At 39.5% G+C, this 24,583-nt stretch overlaps 2 protein-coding genes across 8 annotated transcripts in view; one reads left to right on the plus strand and one right to left on the minus strand.

The window, feature by feature from the left end:
• The window catches only part of CAMKMT (calmodulin-lysine N-methyltransferase), a 221,484-nt gene extending 217,708 nt beyond the window's left edge, over positions 1–3,776 (minus strand). Inside the window, exon 1 of the mRNA XM_055816135.1 lies at positions 3,649–3,776. Within this exon, the coding sequence (XP_055672110.1) occupies positions 3,649–3,747 (99 nt within the window). The 5' untranslated portion in view covers positions 3,748–3,776. The remainder of the gene's footprint in view (positions 1–3,648) is intronic.
• Positions 3,777–24,459, plus strand: PREPL (prolyl endopeptidase like). 7 transcript variants are annotated; one of them, XM_055816132.1, is made up of 15 exons: positions 3,777–4,327; positions 4,845–5,087; positions 7,715–7,912; positions 8,434–8,500; positions 9,148–9,354; positions 11,353–11,476; positions 13,725–13,941; positions 14,532–14,717; positions 16,201–16,404; positions 17,162–17,337; positions 18,771–18,987; positions 19,191–19,340; positions 22,174–22,300; positions 23,385–23,467; positions 24,354–24,459. In XM_055816132.1, the coding sequence occupies exons 2-15, from the start codon at positions 4,869–4,871 to the stop codon at positions 24,432–24,434; spliced, it is 2,256 nt and encodes a 751-aa protein (XP_055672107.1). In that variant the 5' UTR covers positions 3,777–4,327; positions 4,845–4,868; the 3' UTR covers positions 24,435–24,459. The 7 variants fall into 7 exon arrangements, with proteins under 7 accessions (XP_055672107.1, XP_055672103.1, XP_055672104.1 ...); XM_055816128.1 differs by lacking the exon at positions 3,777–4,327 and adding an exon at positions 4,336–4,476 and having other exon boundaries at positions 4,854–5,087; XM_055816129.1 differs by lacking the exon at positions 3,777–4,327 and adding an exon at positions 4,336–4,476 and having other exon boundaries at positions 4,854–5,087; positions 9,151–9,354.
• Positions 24,460–24,583: the final 124 nt, after the last annotated feature.

Here is a 24,583-nt window from a genome sequence, read left to right on the forward strand (position 1 = left end):
GAACATTTCTCCCAGAGCCTCAAACTTGAACCAAGTGCTCTAAGATCTGAAAATTACAACAGCAGGTCAAATCTTTTAAAAACCTAAGTATAACAAAAGATGGAGCACAAAGGAAGAATATGTTACATTATTTATACCTAACTCTGTATTTTTACAGAAGGATCACAGTTGGTTTTTTTCCTCAAGTCAGTTTCTAAAAGCATCACAATTGGGCTACAAACTACAAAGTTATACTGCTGTTATAGTATAATCCACTGATAAAAAACAGAAGGTGACAAACCTATCTAAACTCCTAACACTGTTTTGAAGAGGCTGAAAGATAGTCTTCTCTATTTTCATGATGCCATTCCAATGAAGGTAAAGCTCCCTAACGTCCTGCACATTGCCATTATAAATGAACATTTCCCAGGGGCCTATAAAAGCAGTAGCCTATATGAAAGCAAGCTAAAGGCTTCTCAGTAGAATAGACACAATTCCTGGCTTTAGGGATAGCAAAGAGGAAGAACTATGGTGGGGAAGGAATCACCGGACACTACTGTGGTTGGAGCTGGTGGCCTCTTCATCTTCTCCCTCAGTAACTTTCAGCTAAGTTCCTCTATGTATTTTTATTAAAAAAAAAAAAATCCAGACGCCTTGTTTCATTCTCTTCAAGATCTTCTTTTGGTATGGAAAGGTCGTATCTTCTACACAAGATCTTTACAGGTGCACTGAGCTTGTACACAGGTCACACATAGTACCTCAATAAATAATACTTTATGTTCTGTAATGAAAGATTCTCTTCCAAAAAATAGGTTCCTTAAAAGAAAAAAATACCAAGAATGATGACAAAAAACCTTCAAACAATGCAAGCTCACACTTCTGCCTTGCCGTTTTCCCTCTCTCGAACTTGCATTTTCTTTCCTCTCTAACTTCACTTAGCAATATAGAATTCTAAGGCAATTCTTTCTTCATTAACACACAAGACATTAAAAAAAATGTATCACCAAACTGCCTCCTGTTTTAGAAAGATTCTAGTAAAACATTACCACAGATCTCAGTTGCAGAGCTCTTGGTATTTAAGCACAATATCAGGATGACATTTAGGACTCCCTATAAAACCTAAAGATGTTTGAACTCTCTTCAAAAAAAACCCCAAACCAACAACTACAAAAAAACCCCAGCTGAACCCAAACAACATATGGACAAAGGCAGTCACCTGAAATTCCATATATTTGCTTGGGTATCTCATTGTGTATGGCCTAGCTGCACTAAAAGCCAAATTCAGTAACTTAAAGAGCTTATAAACCTCTGCTCAGTTCTATGGCACTGACTGTAACGTGTTATTTTATGCATGCAAGAAAGCTTCTACATAATTAACTACAGCATAATCTATAACTATCTCATCTCTGAATACCATCAGTAGGACTGTGCATTATTTATTTTTACAAATAGTTTATTTACTAAACTGTTTTATTTAACTGTAAACAATTTACAAACTTAAGACTAACAAAAACAAAAAGATACAGAGCACAGCCACCTTTCACAGAGAAAGGAGCAGGAAGAAAAGAAAAATTGTTTTGAACTTCTGTTCAGGGAAATAAATAAATAATAGACCACTGCTCTGTCCTTACTTTAGCTTTTATGTTTCAATTCTGGAAGCTAAAGTACATTAGCAGGTTAGCAAGACTTCTGTGACAAGAAGAGCAAGAGAAAGGTAACAGCCAGAATAAATATATAAAGCTTTCAGATTTCAGGGCAGTTTTCATTAAACCTTCTACAGGAAGTACATGTACATATAGGGAACAACTTAATTTATGCCTGTTCCTCTAACTTCCCTGCCCAAAACTACAGATTGGATAATGCCATCAGTTGCACAGACTGGCAGAGTTCAAAACACAGCCTTCCAGAATTTACTCCAGTCATTTATAAATGCACACTACGCGTGTAACATCTTAGCATTTTTTTAATGCAAAAAATACTTTCCTTGATCTGACAAGCTAAATTTAAAAATATCGCCAAACTTCAAACTTAGTACATACATAAAACATTTTATTGATACAGAGCACAGGTAATTATGCAAACCCCTCGTTTTTTATGCTAGCTTCATAGGATACGTGATAAAAGGGCCTTTTTCTTAATTAAATCAGCGAGCACGCACTCAAGCATCCTTACCACAGCAAATCGATTTGTGTATGCACTGAATGGAAGCAAATTCAAAATACATGAAATCAGTTCTGTGGTGTGCTTATAAGGCATTATTAGAAGCAGTGTGAAAAGCATTTGTAAAAGCACTGTAAGAAACACTGACAGTGTTCCTTTAAAGAAAGGATAAAGGAAGTTTGATACCTTCTTCCAATCCATAGATAGATCCAAGCATCACTGTAGTAAAGAGAGCAGAACTGATTTTTACTTCAGATATACCAGCAAGATTAAATTGATCCTTGCTCATTGTACCATACAAAAATCAACAGAAAAGAACATGGAAAAACCCAGAGAATCTGCAGAGGAAAAGGTCACAGACACATGAAGTCTGAGGAAGAAATTGAAGCCTTCTCCCCAAATACCTATACGCACCCTCCACACCCTCACTCTATCATTATGAAAAGTTCCTTATGATTTTAAGAGACAGGAATATGCCAAAGGCACTATGTTGAAAAGACCTAACAGCTGGAGTAGTCACGGAGCGCAACTTACAAGAAGCTGCTGGGATGGAAACCTACAAAGACAAACCTGATATTCCTGCCTGTCAGTTTCGCATTTCCTGCTTTATTCTTGTTGAACAGGACTTGAGGATTTACAAACCAAAAAAACACAAAGAAAGGTGCAATATTAACCTTCTCACGCCACGACTGCAGCCAGGTGCCCCCTTCAGCCCAGCGGCCACCCTGGGCCTGCTGCCTCCACTCCGCCATCTCGGGACAGCCAGTGATGGGCGGCTCCAGCCACCCATTTCCACAAAACCAAACATTGAACTATCGCGTCCAACAAACAGCAACCGATTTTTAAGCCTTTACACATGTGCTCTTCTGTGGAGGAATCCTTCCCAACCTTGCACCAGACCCGAAGGCAGGCAGCGCCAGGTGAGCGGGGTCTGGGCCCAGCTCCCCACAGCAGGCGGCCGGGCAGGGCAAAGGGCGGGAACGGGGCCAGCAGCCATAACCACCCCAGCAGCAGCGCTGGTGCAAGGTGTGAAGGCACAAGCTACCACCCTCGAGCAGCGGGTGCAGCGTCCCCGTCCCATGAACGCTGCTTGGAAGACCACAGGCTGCTTTTGGGATCCCTTGAAGGCACACATCAAAGAGCCATATGTCTCTATGTACGTATATATTTTTATTACTACTGTTTTTTCCAGGAAGAAGACTGCAAACCCCTTTGCAAGCCCCAGCACGCTACTCCTCACAGTTCTCCCGCCACGGGTGCGGACAGCGCCCCGCAGCTTCCGGAACCGGCAGCGTTTCCCGCCGCCCCCGGCCCCTCAGGCGCTGCAGCCGCCGCCGGTGCGCGGTAGCCCAGCGCGGAGGGGCCAGAGGGGACAGCAGCGTCCCGGCCCGCGCAGCCGCCGCGCCAAGGCACGGCACCGCCGCCGAGCAGAGACGCGCTCCCCTCCCACGGCGCCGCCGGCCCGCCCCGCCATCCCGGCAGCCCCTCCCGCCCGCGGGCTCCCCCTACCTGTCCGAGGAGCCGCCAGCGGGCTCTCGCCGCTCCCGCACCGACCGGCTCACGCCTGCCCGCGGCGGGGCGGCGCGGGGAGCCGGCAGCCTCAGCCATGTGGCGGCGGGGAGCGCCTGGAGCTGAAGCGGCGGGAGCGCGCAGGCCCCCGCCTCCGCGCGCGGGGAGCGCTGCCGTGGCCGGCGGGGACTCGCCGCTGAGCCTGCAGCGGCTGCCAGCAGCGGCCGGGCTAGGGCTGGAGGGCGCGGACGTGGGCGGCCATCTTTGTTAAGGGCAGCGCTAAGAAGGAGACGGGCTACCGCCGCCCTGCGCCTGGCTCTTCGGGCGCAGCGGAGGGGCGGGAGCGCGCCTCAGAATGGGTCGCCTGCGGCCTCCGCACCCAGGGGCGAAACCGTGTGTGAAACGGGAGGGTCTTGAAGCTGCGCCAGGGACCGTTCTAGCCGTCCCGGCGTGCGGGCGCTCCGCGCTGACATCAGCTGTACTCGCCCGCCGCCGCTTCTGAAGGGCCCTGCCGCCATCTTGGCTACGGGCAGCCCTGCGAGGGAGCCGGGAGCTGCTCCGGTTCGCCTGCCATCTTACCCCGGGCAGCCCCGCCACAGGGAGAGCGCGTCCCGTCCCTCCCGCCGCGGCGGGCCCTTCCACGGGCGCTGCCCAGCCTTGGCACGGCCTTTCGGCGGCGGTGAGGGCAGGGCTGGCGGGAGCGGGGCCGGGCCGGCCGCTCTGGCCCTCGCCCGGGCGGGGCGGTGGACGGGGCCGCGGGCGCTGTGGCGGGGGGGCCTTTTCCCTGGCAGAGCTCAGAGCGGTCGGTTCTCCTGCGAGATGGGCTCAGTTACCCTCCTGAGATAAAGTGATTTTATCGTTACATGATACTTATAAAGGGGGGGAAAGCTTGCCCAAAACCTTCCCGGTTTTTGGTTCTTCGACATCTAAACGTGCTCAGTTGCACCTTCCTTCCTCTTCATTGGTCGTTTCACTAGAGTTAAACTTCCAGCTGCCAGCAGCCAGTTTTGCAGTAATGTAGCAGGTTAATACACAACTTAAGTTGTGTGTAAGCTTAAGTTTTGCTGTTCCTGCTCATCCGATTTACCTAGTGAATCAATTTCATTTCCTGGAAAGAGAGGAAGTTTTACCTGCAGTTTATGTCATGTATATTTCACATACACAGTGTGAAATGATCAGCGGTTTCGGATTTTCAGATATTTCAGGTTGACTATCAAGAAATGAAGGTCAGGACGTCATGCGTTGGACTGCAAAATCTCCTGCAAAGACTGAGCTTCAGTGTCAAACACTACTCTAAGCATAACCATCTTCAAACAGTATGTTTTTATAGTAAACTAAAACCAAAGAAATGCCACATCCTGGACTGTTCGGGAAGTACGTTCACACACTGGACTGTGCCACCTGGAACTATCCTGCCGTGGAGATTCTTTTCCTGCAAGGTATGCTGTTTTAGACTGAATGTCAACAACCACCTTGGCACATCTGTTAAGGAAGCTAGCCATATTTTTCGAATGCTGAGGAACAATTTTCTGAAAGGGTTTGAAGCAGGGGGATAAATACTAGGATTCCACTTATGTTCAAAGGCATATACCATTGTTCAACTTTCCTATACTCTTTTGATGTAAATCTGCATTGTGGTTGATTTTCTTGTCTTCTAGAAAGATTCTGATAACGTATCAGGAGAAGATTGCAGGGAGAGATCAGCTAGTGTAAAGCGTCCGAACTGGTGACGCCAGACTTAACTACTTTGAGTTGGCACAAGAAAAACTTGACTTTTTCTGTGCTGGCCAGTACATCATGGTTTGCACCATATTAAATATTAAAATATTTTATTGACTTCTCATAATTGTATTCATGTTATAAACTACACTTTAAAAGGTAATTGGATTTATTTCTATAAGTAAATACTGTGTAAATGGGTGGCAGTGTATCATGCACAGAGTCAGAAAACGGTCTGAAGTAATTTTGGGTTTTCTGTTCCTGCATTTCTAATACAATTTGTTAAAGGTATTATAAAAGTTTAATGCAGTATGACAGCCTGTAAACCGATTTATATGCATAATGCATAAGTACTATTTAAAAAGAGCGCTGTTTTGGTTTATTTATTTATTTTACCTTAAACATGTTTTCAGATGAATGTGGGATTGTTCTAAAATTGTTTCAAGTTGAGAGTGTTTCTTAAAAGTTAATACAAAGTTTATTTTTTGTAACCCTCTTATTTCTAACCATAATATAAACAGTTCCTAAGTTTGTGTCAGAAATGTAAACAAATGTTTCAAGAACAAAGGCATTCCTAATGGTGAGCAGGTATGGTTCTGTTTATTCATTGGCAGTTCACTAACACAGTTACAAATGCTGGTCTGCAACACTGGTTCCAGGATACAAACAGGTGGCTTTTACCTGAAAGGAAGCTGTGCCTTTTTGCTTTGGAGCAAATGTTTACAAACTGATTGAGATCCTCTGCTGTCATCAAAATCTTTCTAGATGCATTTCTAGATGACTTGTTTTTCCTTAGGCAAGGAGGTGTACAGTAACTGTAATATATACCTACACTGTGGCCACCAGCTCCGTGTAATATTTGCTAATACATACAATGGGAACTGTTGAAAACAAAAGGAGGAGAATCATCAAAAGACTGACAAAGTGTGGAACTTGCCAGAATAAGTTGTGGATGCTAAAATTTTACGTAGGTATAAGGGAAGATGATACATGTACGTGAAAGAGGCTTTTTAAATATCCAGAAACCACATTCAGCTCAGGAACTTCCAGACCTAAAATCATTGAAGGCTGGGGAAATACCTCTTGGGGAATATCATCTGTGCTCGTCCCGTTCTTAAGCTTTCCCAAGTATTGTTTGGTTGCTTATGGTTTGTGAAATGGTGTTTTCTTATAGCAATTTTTCCAGTGACTGAGGAGCAGGTGGTACACTAACACATGCTACTATTTCTTTACCTTGACCAATTACACAGTTGCTCCAGAGCTTCTCTAAGGGCTTTCAAGGTTTCTTTGACTTGTGCTTCCAATTTGATACACTAGGCTAGAGGGACCATTGGCCTGAATCAGTAGTGAACACTCATGTGCTTTCATGAATGATGTGATTTATATTCATAAATGGAGCAGGTAGTTTCTCCTTCTTTCAAAGACTACGCATAACATTCACATTTTAGATCTCGTGCATTTGTGAGGAACAAACCAGTTCTTAATGCAGAGTGAGGATGGGTAAAAAGTATATGCTGCTTTTTAAGTTTAGACACGTTCATGTAATACATTATTATAAAATTTTGTGTGATCTATGCAGTGTTCTGTACTGTAATGTATGTTGTTAAGCTTATTATTCAATCAAATGAGATTTTACAGCAAGGAAAAAAGAAGTAGCATTATTCTAGCAGTTTTAATGAATTTTTAACATTTTTACAAGAGAAGACAGCTTTGTTGGCAATGGGGTAGCTTTAGTCTGCTCATGGATCGTGGAAAACCAGATCCTTAAGCTTATTCCTGATAAAACTATTGCAGAACCAGTGTCAGTTCACCGCTTCACTTCATTCTGTGCCTTATGAACATTTATACTCACACTTTTGAGGTGGTGGAGCAAGAAGCTGAACAAGCTGCTAGGACTTCGAGGAACAGGGACAGAGGTGTGGGCAGCATTGTTGTCTGGGAGAGGAAATGAGAAGTGATAGTCTTAAGACAGGAATACTATGGGAAAGCACCTCTGAAGAAGGAAAAATAACAGAATTCCATAAAAATTAACTAAAAACTAATTCTAGAATGAGAACAAACATATTTACATATGAACAATTAAGAGCATATGTTAATAGTACCCTAAATTTTGAAGAGAAGACCTCAATATATGTGTCAAATAATGCAGATTTGACAATGCCTCCTTAAAATATCAGGAAGAATTGAAGAGAAAAACTTCCTCCGACCATGTGTTTTTCTTTTTAATAGCATGTACTGTTGTAATAATGCGAAGTCTGTAGCTCAGGAAATACTATTATTGCCTCAATATATTCATATTGGAATACAGAGTGCTGGCTTGTAGCCATTGTCATCTTTCCTTACTTAGCAGGAAGGAACAAAAATCCCTTCCAAAAGGAAGCAAGATACATCCATAGCAACATCAGAGCTTTTGTACAAGAATCTTCTGAAACTGGAGCAGGAAAACTGGAATGTCATTTCAGCAAGATACAATGCTATGACAAAAAGAATCAAGGAAAAATTAGAAGAATTGCACAAGTATGAATTCTGTTCAGGAAGCCCAAGGGTAAGTGGCAAAAAATACAAACATTTCTCATCACTGAATACAAATAAAAGGCAGTGAAGCCATTTCTCCTGTAAAATGCTGGTTTACTGATTATTTTATGGTGGTAGTTTTGCGTTTTGAATATTTTAAGAATTGTGGATAGTAACAGCATGTGTTTAGAACAATTTATACCTGTTATGATAGTGCATTTACCTTAATTTCTCCATAGGCAAAAGCAAGTAAAGATACAATAATCATCTGACTTTTGGATAAAGAATACAGGACATTGTAAGTTAAAAGAGCAATTGCAGGTGATCTGAGCCTTTTGTTAAATATAGAGCAGGTATAGGTAGCTTCAGTACCCCAACTTTGAAAGAATCTGATGCGTGCAATTCCTTCTTTAGTATCAAATATACATGCCATATTCTGTCATTTGTGTATGTTACAATTGTGTTGTATGGAACAATGATTGAATATAAGGGATTCTAAGGAAATAGTCTTAACTATACCTTGGACTTGAAACATGATTTTGTATTGAACAGATCAGATTTGGGCAGAATGTGTACTTTGAAGAGAATGGCTGCATATTTCTTTCAAAAGCAGATGATGGTAAGGGATTTCTTAACATAGTATGATTGTTAAAAATGGTGCGTATCACTGTATTTTTTTACATTAAAGCTTAATTGTTCTGTTTCTTAAAATAACTAAAAATACTTCTATAAAATGATTTAATGATGAATTAATAATTCTAGAAACGTGAATCTTGAAAGGTGAAGAGAGTTAGTATACATTGATACTAAGGCAAGTTTCTGGAGAGGAAAGAAAGAAGTCACTTCTTTTCAGAGCCCTAACAACATTTTGAAAGAGGAAATGCACATTCATGCTTTTTTGTTTCTGAGAGAGTGGGAAAAATTACTGATTGTACTTGGTAAAAACAACTGTGCTTTAGGTATCAGAACTTTAGAATGTAATACATTTACTAGAAGCCAAGGTCTACACTTTTAAAGTGTTTTAAATAAAATCTACAAGACTTTCCCCCCCACACACACACCCCACCCCCGGAACTATAATTTTTTATTTGTTTTTACAGAGTGCATTTGCAAATATCTTGCAAGACAAATATTTGGTGTTAATAAATACCTGTAGTATGCTCGTGAATATTGCAGGCAGACTTGTTAAATGCTGGCATTAACAACCACTGTTCATTTTGACAGTGCTGTAATTACAGGATTTTTTTGCAATCTCTTTTTATGTAGCAGATGAAGGAAATGTTGACATTTTATTCAGTACCAAAGATCTTGGCTTTTCTGATGCCTTTATTCAACGGATCAGAATTTCACCAGATCAGAGATACATGGCCATCAGCTTAAAAAGTGAAAATTCTGAAGAAGCAACCTGTGTTGTTATGAAACTTGGTCATTTTCCCATCATGGAAGAAGTAATTCCAAGTGTATTTAGTTTTGGTAAGTTGTTTATAAATATCCTGTGAATCACACCAGTTTTCAACACAACATTTTTGTATAAGGAAACAATGTTTAATGTAATCCTTATAGCTGTTGAATTATTTCTTATATACTATTTCTTCCACGCTGCACAAGTACAGGTTACCTGATATGGATCAAAGTGACTGCTTTCATGATAAAAGTTTTCCTTCATTGTAAAAGCAAACATTTATATATGTTTGAACAGTCATGCATGTCATTCTTTTTATTTAATTCAATATGCTTCTTTATATTGCAGTTACGTCAGTAAATTTTTAAAGATTTGCTCAAGAAATGTTCTAATTATTAAACCCTTACCGCTACAACTGAAGCCACTGACAGCTGTATGCTCTTATCTTTGCTGAAAAGTGTGCATGTGCTACCTACTATTAAGCATTAGCTGGAATTTCAACTGGACTTTAGGATGTGGGTCACAATTCAGAGCCCAATTAAGACAGTCAGGCCTTGAATCAGTTTACTCAAACTACATTACAGAGCTCTACACTGCTGTTAAAATAAGCAGAGGTAAACTGAAGTGAATGGGAAATCTTTTTTTTAGAGCATATTAAAGAATCTAGCAAAAAGAGTGCAATAGTATGTATACAATGTTCCACATCTTGCTTTTTGGATCATATTGTTATATGTCATCAAGCATACATAGTGCAGTAAGCAATTTGCTTGGGCAGGGCAAAATATTAGAACTGTAGGTAAAACTTCCTAGTTACAAAAATGAAGAGTAGCAATAATTTAAAGTTGTAAGTGTTTGCAAAATTAAAGTTTATAATGCCTGTTGAAAACTGGGCCTGCAAATTTGCCAGTGACATTTTTCACTATATTTGATTTAAACATCTATCTAGGTTTGTCTAGAAGAATCAGTACATTTAAGAAACCAGCTCCCTGTTGCCTACATAGGTGTGACAGATCATAGCAGATAGTAATTTTTTTATACTCTTATTATCAGAATGGTAAAGATTACACCCATTTTGTAAACTTACTCAGGTGTAAGTGAGGTACAGCAGTACCTTGAAATACAGAGGTACCTCAATCATAAGCAAGAGAATTAGGTCTTATGACCACTTGCATGCTTGTATTGCATGATATGCAGTATCAGGCAGACAAATTAAAGTTCTTGAAAATTGACATCTGTGTTTTTTAAAATGCTAGGCTATAGAAGAACTATATAATTCCCTTCTAAAGGCTTGTCTTCACAGTGAATCCTTAGCTGACTGTGCACTTTGGAGCCACATTGCTGTTGAGATAGCAGGTTGTTTGCATCACTTCACTGTGGTACTTTGGGTTTTGTACTGAAAATTAGTATTTATACATAAGACAGCATACAATAACTTTTTAAAGTGTATGTATTAAACATCATTCTGGTGGATAAAGGAACAGCAGAGATGGTAGTTTGGCTGGATCAGTCAGCTTACTAAACTTCAGAATAGTAAGGTTCCTGTATTTACACATTGCTAATGCTGGTGAACACATACATCAGCATAGAAAACTGGGGAATTTTTATCTCAGCAGTACCCATGGGACACATGCATCATCTCTTTTGTCCAAATGGTTTGCGTGCAGTCACATGCAGTGGTGCAGAGCTCATACTCTTACCATCTCACTGACTCCACGTAAACCTGTTTCTCTGCCCAGTTTTAACGGCCACACATCTTCTATTTTCCTTTTACCTCCAGAACCTCCACAGGGTCAAGAGCTTCCTTTTCCTGGGTACTGGAACACTGTCCTCTTCCTGTTTTTTTTTAAAGATATATTACAAAAATTCTTGTTCTGTGAGATTCAGAGAAAACATGGAAAAATCTTTTTGTGGCTTACCACAGCCTCTGGGATGTAGAGGTGCTGTCTGCAGTTCCACATCAGCTGCAACCCGTCTTTTTTAGCATTTGGTCCAGTGTTCGTGGAGCTTCATTTTCTCTCAGTAATAGTATATACTGTTCCAAATCTGATATGCATTTGTCTTTTTTCCAGAATGGGCTACAAATGATGTTCTGTATTACACCAGTCAGAAGAACCTTAAATGCCAGAATGTGTTTATGACCACTTTCACTGATCAGAAACATACTAAATTAGTTTATACAGAACAAGATGCAAGGTAATACTTACCTAAAATATAAAAAGTCCTTTACATATTCTATAGTATTTTACCTGTAAAATATAACTGGTTTGGAAAACAAATTCTTCTGTATCATATTCCAAATGGTAAAAGGCATTTTTAAGTTGTGTTCTGCTGTCAGTAGTGCCTTATGCAGTCTGAGAATGTGCTCTGTTCTCCTTTTGATATATGGTCAACAGAGATTTAACTTTCCTCTCTTACCTCATGAGTTCAGCTGAGTTTATAAATGTCAAGGTCAGTCTCAGGTCAGGGTGTCCTTTAATGAATGTGTGACAGTTTCATACAGGGTAAATCAGACTGTGGATTTCATTTTGTTTTCTCTGCTATTGATGTCTGATACATCTTTAAAAAAAAAAAAACAACATAGAAGTTCAGGCTAATCCTTGCTCTGGGTAATGGATGAGCAAAATCATTACAACATTCCTAGAGATAGAACTATTGTTGACTGAATACCCTCTCAATAACCTTTCTTTAAGCAGTGGTTTAGGAAGACAAGAAGGCTTTTGCTAAATTGAGTGCAGAACTAGTTTTTCAGCCATGTAGCATATGGTAGATTTATACAGCATTCCATACATATTTGTGATTATTCGTAATTCAAGTTATGTATTCAGTAAAGAAATTTCAATTATGCTTTCATCTAAAAAAAACAGAAAAAAATCTGCAATTGAGATGGAGTAAATAAGATCCTTTTGTTCCAGTTGCATTTGATGCATGCTTTTGGAAAATCAAGTTGCACTGACCTGACACTTCCCCACAGGGAAACTGTTGGCATAATTCTGAAGGTCATAGTCATTACAGTAAATCTACTAGAAACTTACTCTAAAGGTTTATATGCTATTGCAGCTCATAACTGAACTCGTTCATTGGAGATGGCAAGACATTCTTTTCTGTTGCCATTGAGCAGTTCTGTTCTACATCTCACCAGCTCTTTTAGGTGCAGTCAGATTTATTACTGTTTTTTAAGAAGCTGAAATTTTCTTCACTTCCTTTTAAAAAAAAAAAAAAGCTACAAAGACAAAAAAAAAATAGTATCAAGCAGAGTCCTTGGGAAGAAGTCTTAAGTGTGTAACCTCCATCAGCCTGATTCTCTTAGAGGTAAGGTCAGCAGAGCTGACCCGTTGGAAACTATTGAATGCAGTGCCACCCTGTGCCAAAATAGAGGCAGGAAGCTGATTCCTTGCCGACTTTAGATCCCCTGCTGTGCCTGTCCTCCTAAAGATGTTAAGAGAGTGCAATTAGAAGAAAAACCAATAGTACCAAAAAAATTTGTTCCTCCACTTGCAAATAATTAAAGGCACTGATAATGCCATCTAAAGCATCCTTTCCTTCACCAGTCAAATATTTTTGAAGTCTAGAGGTATTATTATTGCAGATATCTGTCTGATCTGTATAAGGCAGTTTACAGTACTCAGCCCTGCAATTTCTTGATGAAATCTTCTGGATCATTGTGTTGGACAGTTTTGCTTTTAGAGACATCCAGTCTTAAAGATTCAAAAGAAACTGATATGTATTAAGATTCCAGTTAATTAGGGTGACTCTCAGAAATCTGAATCTGAATTTCAGCCCAAAATTGTCTGTTAGCATTCAACACTGGTTAGCATTCTGTTTCCTGTTTCTAGATTTTAGAAGCGTTTCCAGTAGGTTGTTCCTAGTTTATTATTTCCAAAACCAGTTTGACACTGTCTGGCCTCTACTTTTTTGAAAAATAGTCTTTTTTGCCTTACTTGCTTCAAACAAAGTTAGATCAGTAACACTTGGGCATTTTATCAATTTGTCTTTATAATAGCTCTTACTTTTCTTTGATTACTGCTGTTCCCATATGATGTCCTTTATTAATTTTAATTATCCGTTAATACTGGGGTTTTTTTAAATAGCGTTACAAGCTCAATAAACAGTTATGCATTTTGCCTGAATTTTAAAGCTTGTATACATCAATGATCTTCAGCCTATCTCAGTGATGCAAAAACCTGGGTTCAGTTGGGCAACAGCTCAACTGCTTTCCTTGCAGATTTCGGGTTCCACACACAAGAGTGTGGGTTTTTGAATCCCAGGATAAATGCAGCAGGAATGAGTTTGGAAACCAAGTAGTCTGGAATTTTTCCAGCCTACTGACAGGCATGCTGTTTCTTACCTTGGAGATGGAAGACACAATTCTGAAGCAACTGATGGATTTTTAAAATAGTGATCATTTAAGCTCCGCCCCCCCCCCCCAATTATTCCTGAACAGGTTCTTTGTGGACATATATTGCACAAAAGATAGGCGGTTTCTCACTATCAACAGCAACAGCAAGACAACCTCGGAAGTTTGGCTAGTTGACTGTAGACATCCTTTTAAGTTGCCAGCTCTTGTACAAGCACGAACAAAAGGGGTCATTTACCACGTTGAACACAGAAATGATGAGTTATATATTCTTACTACATATGGAGAACCTGCAGAATATAAGGTAATTTTAATTGATAATAAGATTCATGGGTTTTATTCAGATACCTGTTGCAGACCATACAGAAATAGTAAGGCTTTTAATTCTGTGCTTCACAGCTTACCAAAATAACGTAAGAGAATTATATAGAGAGCTGCATGGATTGAAAGACTGATAGTAGTACATGGAATCTCACCTGTAGCATACTAGTTTGATTCTAACTTCTTTGGCAACATCAAGAAATGAGTATGCTTTAACAGTCATTTCCCCTGTATTGAAATTTAAGTTGGTGATCTGTCTATATAATGAAACCACTACAGTTCTGCTGGCCACACTGAAAGTACTTGTTGCTGGAAAATCTTCCATAGATTAATCTGTAAGAATTCAACTAACTTTTTGAACTTACTAACTTGATGTTACTGAATTGTTCTTCCATTTTGCCCAAGTAGAGGGAGTTTAAAAACCTCCAGGTTTAATCGGGCAAAACCTCCCAACACAAACTAATAATTTTTTACAACAGAAATGTTGCATGAGATCACCTGTATGTCTGTACCTCTCATTTGTAACTCTTACTACATCTTAGTAATATGCAGGAATGGGTTTTGTTTTTATAGTTGATGAAGACACCAGTAGCTTCCAGTGGCATGGAGAACTGGCAGTTAGTTTATGCACTGGAAAAGAAAACCAAGCTAGTAGACTTGGAGATGTTCAGTGATCACTGTATTATGTTCCTGAAGAATGCTGGTCATCTTTACTTAGACGTGATTTCTTTTATTTCACATTCGGTTCAGTCAATAAAGGTATGTTTTAGCTTGACTTAAGCAGCCTAACATTTTTCCAGCACTATTTAATTTTTTTTTTAACATAACATTATAATGAATCGAAGCTCAATTATAAGAGTAGAAGTGGTTTGGAAGCTATAATACTGTCAAGTTTGTCATTATGACTGATTGTATTACCTGTGACTGTTCAGGATTTCACGTGGTTGCTTATCGCAGCATTTAGAAAGTTAGAAAGCAGCTACTCTACAAGTCAATTCTTTCTCCAACTTATTACAGTCAAGCTCTTTACAGCTTGTAAATAAGCTTGTAAATAAGTAAATATTATTTACAGCTTGTAAATAATAATGTAAAGTAAGACTTGATTCCCTAAACACTCTACTTAGTTTTACTGGGCCTATTTTTGGTTACACCCATCAGTGTAAGGCAGGAAACGAGCCTGGCCCTCCCACAGAAGAAGGATTGGAACATTGAAAGGACAAGTATGTACACTGTCCCATAATAAATGGGAAGAGTTTGATAACTGCAGTACAATTTGTGCTAAGTATTTCTTCCTTTTTCTAGTTGTTGCTAAATATTTGTGCATTAAAACCAGAATGACTCAGTTCAAAACTGATTTCTGGAGACCACTGGATGAAATATTTAATTGATTTTTTTTTTTTTTCCTGAAAAATATGATCAGAACTACTTACAAGTTTATTGCAATAAGCTACCAATACTGCGTTCTATAAAACTGCTACAGAAAAAGGTTTTCAAAGTTCATTGTATGGTCTCTGAAAATTTTGAAAATGGTTGTAGTTTATTTATTCAGAAAGGGTCTGCAAAACCTGGACTTTTGCTGCAATTTCAGAAGTCTCTAGCAACTTAACCCAAGGAAGCAGTGGTCTGGCAGAGGGTTTGACTGTGCCCCTGCTGCTCTCAAAGAATGAATCTTGATTTCTTTTATTCTTAGCAGAGTTAAAAATCTTAAATATAATAACAGTGAGTGTCTGAGGGTGAATGTGCCAGGAAAAGGTTTTGTTCTTCACAGTGGCTGGCACTAGGAACAAAGTTAAGAGGCAGGGGTTTTCAGTGGCTTAGCATTACTGAGCTAACTCAAAGCAAAAGCCTAACAACTGACATGGACTTGGCGTGTCCAACATGTTGAAGGAGAACTGGAAGTCAGAGGGGAAATAGGATCTAAAAAATAGAAACAATGCAGAATAATTTCAAAGAATGTTTTAATTTTTTTTAAATGCACTAATGTCCATTTTAAACTGAATTTGGATTTATTTTTCTTTTTTATTTCATTGTTGAACTTTATCCAATGGCCTTAGGGGAAAAGTTTGGCAGAGTCTTTCACTTTTTGACTGTTTCGTTGCTGATTTAAAAGAAAGAGAGACTGTGCTGCGTACAGACTGAAGATAATTAGCTTGATATTCAAAATCTTTTCCTCTGAAGGACATACTAGGCAAAATTTACAGAAGCAGTGTAAGGGTCTCACTTGAAATGCCATGTTTTTCAGCTACCTACATGGGCCTGTGAATTTGAATTGGAATCTCATCCTGAACATACCACGAGCACTTGCTATTTTCAGCTTACCTCCCCAGTACACCCCCCTAAGCGTTTTGCATATTCATTTAAAGAAAATAATCTCATTGAACAAGCTGTGCAAGAGGTACCAATTATTATGAATTGTCACACTACACGTTTACTAGCTAAAAGCAAGGTAAGATTTTTTTCCAGTCCTTTTCCCATTCCCTTTATTCTTCCCTTCCTCCCCACCCGTTTAAAGAAAATTTATTTGGCAGGGAATAGAGATTAAAAAAAATGTAAAGAGCAGTTGGTGCTATAGTTACTAAACAGTGGGTGTTTTCTTCAGTGCTATAGAGAAGAACAAGAAAGATTCGTGATAAGATTTTGATTTTTTTTTTTTTCCATTAACCTGGGTATGCTAGAGGAGACAGGAGTACACGATGAGTCAGGGATCTTAGTATAGTATAACTTAGAATTGCTAATTGATGTATGGTATTGTACTCTCCATGATAAATGAAAAAGATGCTAGCTGTTGAAAAGAACACCCCACAACCAGCTGTACAGTATAGCTCAAGAAAGGAAAGTTTTAACAGCCTAAGTTTAAAAATTGGAGATGTTAATAAAGAGTTTGTGCTGCAGTAAGTGGTAAACTATTTTGTTAATAATAGATATTCTTGGTGTTAAAGGGGGAAGGAAGACTTGGGTGCTTGGGTAGTTTAAAAACTCCTCAGGTGTTGCACTTAAATGAATTTTATACTCTGTGTCTGTAAGCCTACACAGCAGAGGTTCAGTCTCTTGCTTTATTTTTCAAGAGTGCTTTGTACATTCTAAGTGAAAAAAATTACTGTAATCACAAAAAACACATTTTAAAATAAATAATTGAAGTTTTTATTGCCATGTGTCATTGAGATTTCTGCAATGTCCTTTACTATAAAATACTCCTTTTCCAGGATGAAACTTTGGTGCCAATTACAGTTTTTCATAATATGAATTCTAAAGAGCTACACAGGAAACCACTTCTAGTTCATGTATATGGAGCTTATGGCATAGATTTGAACATGAGCTTTAAAGAAGAGAAGCTGATGTTAATTGAAGAAGGTTGGATATTAGCGTATTGCCATGTTAGGTAAGTCAAATATAAAATCAAATGAAGATTTTAATCTGTGGGATATACAGATATTTCTTGGTATGCAACTGAAGAGGTAGGGAAATAATTTTTTCATGTAGCTATCTATGCCTAGTTCTTCATGCTTTTCACTTTCATCTCTTACTAGATTTTAAGTAGTTTTTAAAATAAATTTTCTTCAGAAAAAAAAAATTCAAGACCACATACAGCATTACGTTTTTTTAAATCAACAGGAAGATTGTATGTAACTTCTAATCTTTTGAAGTCTCATTACTTGTCTCATCTTTGCTCAAGAAAAATTTTGATAACATTCAAACTGCAGTGACATGCTACCTCCCTGTCTTTCCAAGGACATTGTGTACTAATGTTCAGTCTGCATCTTCTGAAAGCTGTTTGCCTTCCACAGCAACAACTAAGCATTTAACCTGTGTCTCTTGTTCTTTTATTGGCTAAGTCCTCTGTCTCCAGTTTAGCTACAGGTCTACTAGTTTTATAAAACAATGTACAATAGGTTTCACATTTACATTAAGATAACAATTCAGTAGGTAAAAAAGATAACAAAGGAATCACTTTAGAGAGGGGAAGGAAGGGGGAGAATGAGCTATTGTTTGAAACACCAGTTCCAAAACAAATTCAGCATACAAATATGTTGTCTGCTGTATTAAGTGGCAAACGTCCTGTTATTCCTCCCACCCCTCTAAGTAACTTAAGATGCAAATCATTAAGATGGATTCTTAATCTAAAGATGAAGAATTTTGGTAGACTAATCAGTTAATGCATTTTAAACTTGAAACCTGAATAAGGAAACTTCAGGTGGCTTAGAACTAGAATTGTGGTTGCGTAGAAAGCAATATAAATACATTTTAAAATTCTGTTTCACAAAATACAATTTTAAGTAGTATTTGAAATTTACAAACTAGAAAAAACTACACTTCTTAACAGACTCAGAATTTAAGCTACACAGTAGACAAGTTCTGAGAGTCTCAGTGTGGAGCTGGGAAATAGTATTTAATGTCTTTAACAAATGCTAGTGTTAGTGATATATGTATTGAAAACGTTTTAGGTATCTTAATAGTTTCCTGTATAAAAAGATAGTATTATTGTCTGATTTTGTATTGCCTACAATGACAGTATCATTTCCTAAAGTAGTGCTTTTCCTGTGAGTTCCAGGACACAAGTAGCACACAAGGGCACAGAGCACCCTTAGGGAGTTAGGATTTTCAGCAGTCATCATACATGGAATTTTTTTGTTTGCATGTTGTGTATTTTAGCCATAAAGCAGGGTAAGGATAAGAATAGAGAAAGGAAGAGTTAACTGGGAAAACAAACTATGGTTTTGCAATTCTGTGGCTGCTGCTGTCCTTTCGTTATCTAAAGTTTTGCCGTGTAATGTTTTCCAAAGAGACTCCAACTTGAATTGCTTTAAATTTCAGGGGTGGAGGAGAGCTAGGCCTTAGTTGGCATAAAGATGGATGTCAGCATAATAAACTCAAAGGTCTCCATGACCTTAAGGCTTGCATCATGCTGCTGCATGAACTAGGATTTTCTCAGCCGAAGTACACAGCACTAGTAGCTGCCAGTGCTGGAGGAGTTCTTGCAGGAGCCCTGTGCAACACCGATCCAGAACTTACCAGAGCCATGGCTTTACAGGTGAGGTGCTGCAGGCCTTTTATGGATTATGACATTAAACTGTATTTTGTGTTTCATTCTACCAGTTTCAGAATTGGAAACATTCCAATTCAGAATTCACTTTCCTCATTTGTTTGAGAAAACCTTGACTTAGACATCTGAGGTCCTCTGTCCTATTTGCCAACTTTTTTTCTTTCTTTTTTTTTTTTTTAACAACTTCTAAGGCTCCTTTCGTAGATGTTCTAAATACAATGATGAAAACTCATCTCCCATTGACAATTGAAGAACAGGAAGAGTGGGGAAATCCATTAGCGGATGAAAAATGTATGGAGTATATCAAAAGCTATTGTCCATACCAGAATATTAAGCCACAGGTAAAATGATGTTTTCTGTGTGGAATACTACCGTAATAAAGTGTAGCAGTTTATAAGAAAACAAAAAGTGGATAACTGGAATTTAAAACAGAAAATCTATTTTACCTTTTCAGTGCTTTAAACCCCGGTATTTTAGAATTGTCTTAGCTGCTGCTTTGTGTTAAAATGAATCATTAATACAAATCGAAGCTATTTGAGTAATAATCTTAGCAATATTTGGAGTCATAAATGACTACTGAAATTAACAAAATGCCTTCTCCTAAATAATCAATAGATTTCAAAAACTGCTTTTGTTATAGGATTGCCAGGAAGTTGTAATATAATCTCAACAAACCTTCTGTGTTTTCTCTCTGAGTTAACTCAGGAGAGTTAACTTTGGCCTCTTCAAGGACCTACTTGGAGAAATCCCATGAGTTAGGATTCTAGAAGGTAGGGGAGTCCAAGAGAGCTGGCTAACATTCAAGCATGACTTCCTCCAAGCTCAAGACTGGTGCATCCCTGTGAGTAAAAAATCAAGCAAAGTGGCAGGAGACCTGCAAGGATGAGCAAGCAGCTTCTGGCAAAACTCAGAAGAAGGAAATTAACAGAATGAAAAAAGGAACATGCCACTTAAGAAGAATATAGGAACGTTGTCAGAGTATGCAAGGAAGGTTAAGGTCCATTTGGAATCAAATCTGGTGAGGGATGTCAGTGACAGCATGAAGGGCTTCTTCAAGTACATCAGTAGAAGAAAGAGTTACTGAATGACTTATTTGCTTCAGTTTTTACTGGATGGGATGCATCCTTGAGTGCTGAATGAGCTGGCAGATGTTATATCCAGGCCACTCTCCATCATCTTTGAAAGGCCATGGAGAACAAGAGGGGTGCCTGAAGACTGGAGGAAAGCCAATGTTGCTACTGTCTTCAAAAAGGGCAAGAGGGAGGACCCAGGCAATTACAGGCTGGTCAGCCTCACCTCCATCCCTGGAAAGGTGATGGAACAGTTCACCCTGGAGGTCATGTCAAACCATGTGGAGGAAAAGAAGGTTATCAGGAGTAGTCAGCACAGATTCACCAAGGGAAAAATCGTGCTTGACCAACCTAATAGCCTTCTGTGGTGGAATGGCTGGCTGGGTAGATGACAGGAGAGCAGTGGATGTTGTGTACCTTGACCTCAGCAAGGCTTTTGACCCTGTCTCCCATAATATCCCCATAGGGATAGATGAGCAGACAGCAAGGTGGATTGAGAAGTGGCTGAATGGCAGAGCTCAGAGGACTGTGATCAGCAGCACAGAGGCTGCCTGGGGGCCTGTAGCTCGTGCTGTTCCCCAGGGGTCAGTGCTGGGTCCAGTTTTGTTCAACTCACTCATCAGTGCCCTGGATGGAGGGACAGAGCGTACCCTCAGTGGGTTTGCTGGCGATACGGAGCTGGGAGGAGCGGCTGATACACCAGAGGCTGCGCTGCCATTCAGAGAGACCTGGGCAGACTGGAATGCTGGGTGGAGAAGAACCTGATGAAATTCAACAAAGGTAAATGTAAGGTCCTACACCTGGGGAGCAAGAACCCCAGGCACCAGTACAGGCTGGGGCTGACCTGCTGGAAGGCAGCTCTGTGGAGAAGGACCTGGGCGCTCTGGTGGGCAGCAAGTTGCCCACGGGCCAGCAGTGTGCCCGTGTGGCCAAGGCCAATGGGATCCTGGGTGCATTACAAGGAGTGTGTCCAGCAGGTGGAGGGAGGTGATCCTTCCCCTCTGTGCTGCCCTGGTGAAGCCACGTCTGGAGTGCTCTGTCCACTTCTGGGCTCCACAGTTCAAGAGGGACAAGGAACTACTGCAGAGGGTCCAGCGGCAGGCTGTGAAGATGATTAAGGGGACTGGAGCATCTCATGAGGAATGGCAGAGAGACCTGGTCCTGCTTAGCCTGGAGAAGACTGGTAGGCGATCTTGTCAATGTATGCAAATATCTTGAGGGCGAGTGTCAAGAGGACAGGGCCAGGCTCTTTTCAGCAGTGCCCAGCAACAGGCACAATCTGCAACACAGAAAGCTCCATCTGAATATGACGAAAAACTTCTTTGAGGGTGACGGCACTGGAACAGGCTGCCCAGAGAGGCTGTGGAGTCTCCTTCTCTGGAGTCAATCAAATCTTGCCTGGGTGCAATCCTGTGCAACCTGCTGTAGGTGAACCTGCTTTAGCAGGGGAGTTGGACTAGATGATCTGCAGAGGCCACTTCCAACCCCAGCCACTCTGTGATTCTCCTTTGGGGGGTGGGGAGCAGAGTTTACTGGGTTTGCAGACTGTCACAGAAGGAAGGAAGGAAGTGATTTCCACGGATTAAATACCTTTTCAGAAGCAAACAATGATATGGAAAAGGAGCTATAGCTTTGACATTGTCATCTCAGAGGAAATCTTTATGTGAAGTAATGTGTGAGCTGTGTTGCATAGCTTCATTAAGTAAAATCTTACTATATAAAACCAACTACTTTTTATGTGTAGAAAGATTGCAGAAGTAAATCTCAACTACTGTTCTAAGGTGAACCATTCCGTGACTATTACTCCTTTTTTTTGCAGTCATCAGCAAGCAGATGGTATCAGACCTTTACCAGCAGGGAGAGGATGTTGTTAATTAACTTTTGCAAGTAGATGATCCCTTAATATGAAGTAATTTTTCAGACCAAAATACTTTTTGCAGTTAGAGTGCTAAAAGTGTTTTTTTAAGAGTAGGTAATTATATAATAGGTGCAGTTTTAGATACGCCATAACAAGTAGTACAGTAAGATAAAGAGAGAAAAAATTGTTACTTCATGAGAAAAATCGGTTGTCAAGTATTTAACTGTTTTTGTTTTTTAAACTCAGTGTTACCCTTCAGTTTTTATCACTGCATATGAGAATGATCAACGGATACCACTAGCAGGAGTTTTACGATACGTTCAGAAACTTAGGAAGGCTGCACTAGATCACGCCAGCAGAACAAGTAAGGAAGGTAAGAATATGAATATGACAGATACATGGAATTAACAAAACCAGAATATATAGTCATGAATTAAATACCATAGAGATCAGCTCCTCATTTAATGTATTCATTTGTACAATATGATCCATTTAAAGCTCAGAGGTAATTTCTGTTATCGGTGAAGATGAGATGTCCTGTCATATTGACAAACAGATAAACCTCAGCTTCTAAGATGCACTCACCAGAGCCTTAAGAGGGACTAGTTACGTATTGTAGACCTGCCTGAAGATAGCTAAACCCATGTGTTAAATATTAATAGTGACAAACCACAACAGGCTCAGGAAACCCTCTGAGGTGAAAAAAAAACATAAAGACTGGGGGAATGAGTGGGGCTCACTCTTTCCTAGGCCTCAACATACGGCAACTGTTGGGCAGTGATAGGTGAACCCATACTGTCTAGTCCAGCTGTTGGTACAATCATGCTGCAGTTCTCTACAACACATGGATTAAAAAAAAAAATCCTATTTTTACTGCTCTACAAAAAACTACTTTTCTCAGTTTGCTAAAACTGCAGGTGTTAGTCCAAGTTAGAATAACAACAATGCCAAGGCATAAATGCTTTTATACCTGAAACTTAACACCAGCTTTGAGACTTTCCAGCAAAAGGTACATCCAAGCCTTATTATTTTCTGATCTAATCTGGGGAGAGGCTTTTACTGTCAGTACCAAAAGAGAACTTGAATTAGCTTTTTCTAAATTTTTGTTATGCCTCTTCTCTGCTAGCAGCACAACTCAACTACAGTGGTTGAGAAAATACAGCACGTGCTGCAATTTTTGTTTTGGTCTTTGCTCAGGAAAAAAAGCGCATCTTTCCAAAAAGACCTGGAGAGAGAACACACACACACTAAATATATACACATTTTTTAAATATGTAGTTAATAGCAATACAAACAGTTAATCCAGCAAGCCCCTGTATGATTCTGTTTTTTTCTTAAGGAATAACAGAAGTGTCAGGACAGAAGGCAGAATTATCTATCCTTAAACAACTCGCATCCCCACTTAGCTTTTTCCTTGTTCATTCAATGTTAAATGATTGCTAGCTTCATTGTTCCAGGAAGTTGGATCCCTAATATAATCTTAGACATCCAGGAAAATGGCAGTCATTGTGATTCATCCTGGGAGGATTCACTGAATGAGGTATGTTCCCTTTATTGCACACATCTGTAACATGTTGGAGGGAAGTGTCCCCTCTGTCGATACTTCAGCCTCAGTAGTTCATCCAGTCATTGAATGTGTTTGAAGTATCAAAAGAAAAACACTGCTTGAATTAAGGCTGCTCTTGGAACCTGTTTATATATATTGCAAGAGCAATTATATATCTATATAAAAACAGCAGATGTTTTATATATATAAACACATAATTATATATTTATCAATATATATATTTTAGATATGAGCCAGTGACAGAGCCAGATTATTGAACCTCATTGTGCCTTAAGCCTCAAAGTACTGTTAAACTCCCACTGTAACGTGCTAAGAGCTTTGAATGAAATGTTTCAAGTTCTGCAAAATATTGTTCCAGCAGGAAAAGTCTTGCGCTGTACAGTATAAAGTGTTTAAAATTGTCATACTGTCTACTTCCATCTTTCTCATGAGTAAAACATGTATGATGGGTTTGAACTTTACATTCTGAAATGCATGGTCTGTATTATCAAAGGACATTACTACAACTAGGTTTCCAAGATTTTGCACTTTATACAAGTGTGCGTGTTAAAAGCAACATACTGCCAAGACCTGACATAGTTACTGATATCTCAGACTATCACAATTAGATACAAATTTTATTACTGTTAACTTTAAGAAATCCTAGCAAATGTTGTTTGGTTGTTGTGGCAGTTATTCCCAAAGTGAATTCATTCTACCCTGAGGTAGAAAATTTCCTCATTCCCAGAATGAGGAAGAGCCTCATTCCATCTTACGGCAAGGTATTGCTTGGCATTAGTATGGGAAAGGAAGAAGGTTAGAACAGCTGTACAAGAACCTGAAGTTTTATAATGCAAAGAATATTTTTATTTTTTTTTAGGTTGCAAGGCGCCTTGCTTTTCTGAACAAAGAACTTGAGGAAGTATGCCATCTTGAACATCATAGCAAATCCTGCAAATAGCTAATAAACACATTGACCACCTGAAGAGTTTCAGGTCAAATTTTTGTTTATATGAAAAGTGCACAGCTCTTCCAGAGTATCTCTTCTCCCTGCTTTGTGGGCATAAGAAGGCAGGAAATTCAGACAAAGTTGGGTGTGGCATTGCTTTA

Source organism: Falco peregrinus, chromosome 11, assembly GCF_023634155.1.
Source record: "Falco peregrinus isolate bFalPer1 chromosome 11, bFalPer1.pri, whole genome shotgun sequence".
Taxonomy (NCBI): Eukaryota; Metazoa; Chordata; class Aves; order Falconiformes; family Falconidae; genus Falco; species Falco peregrinus.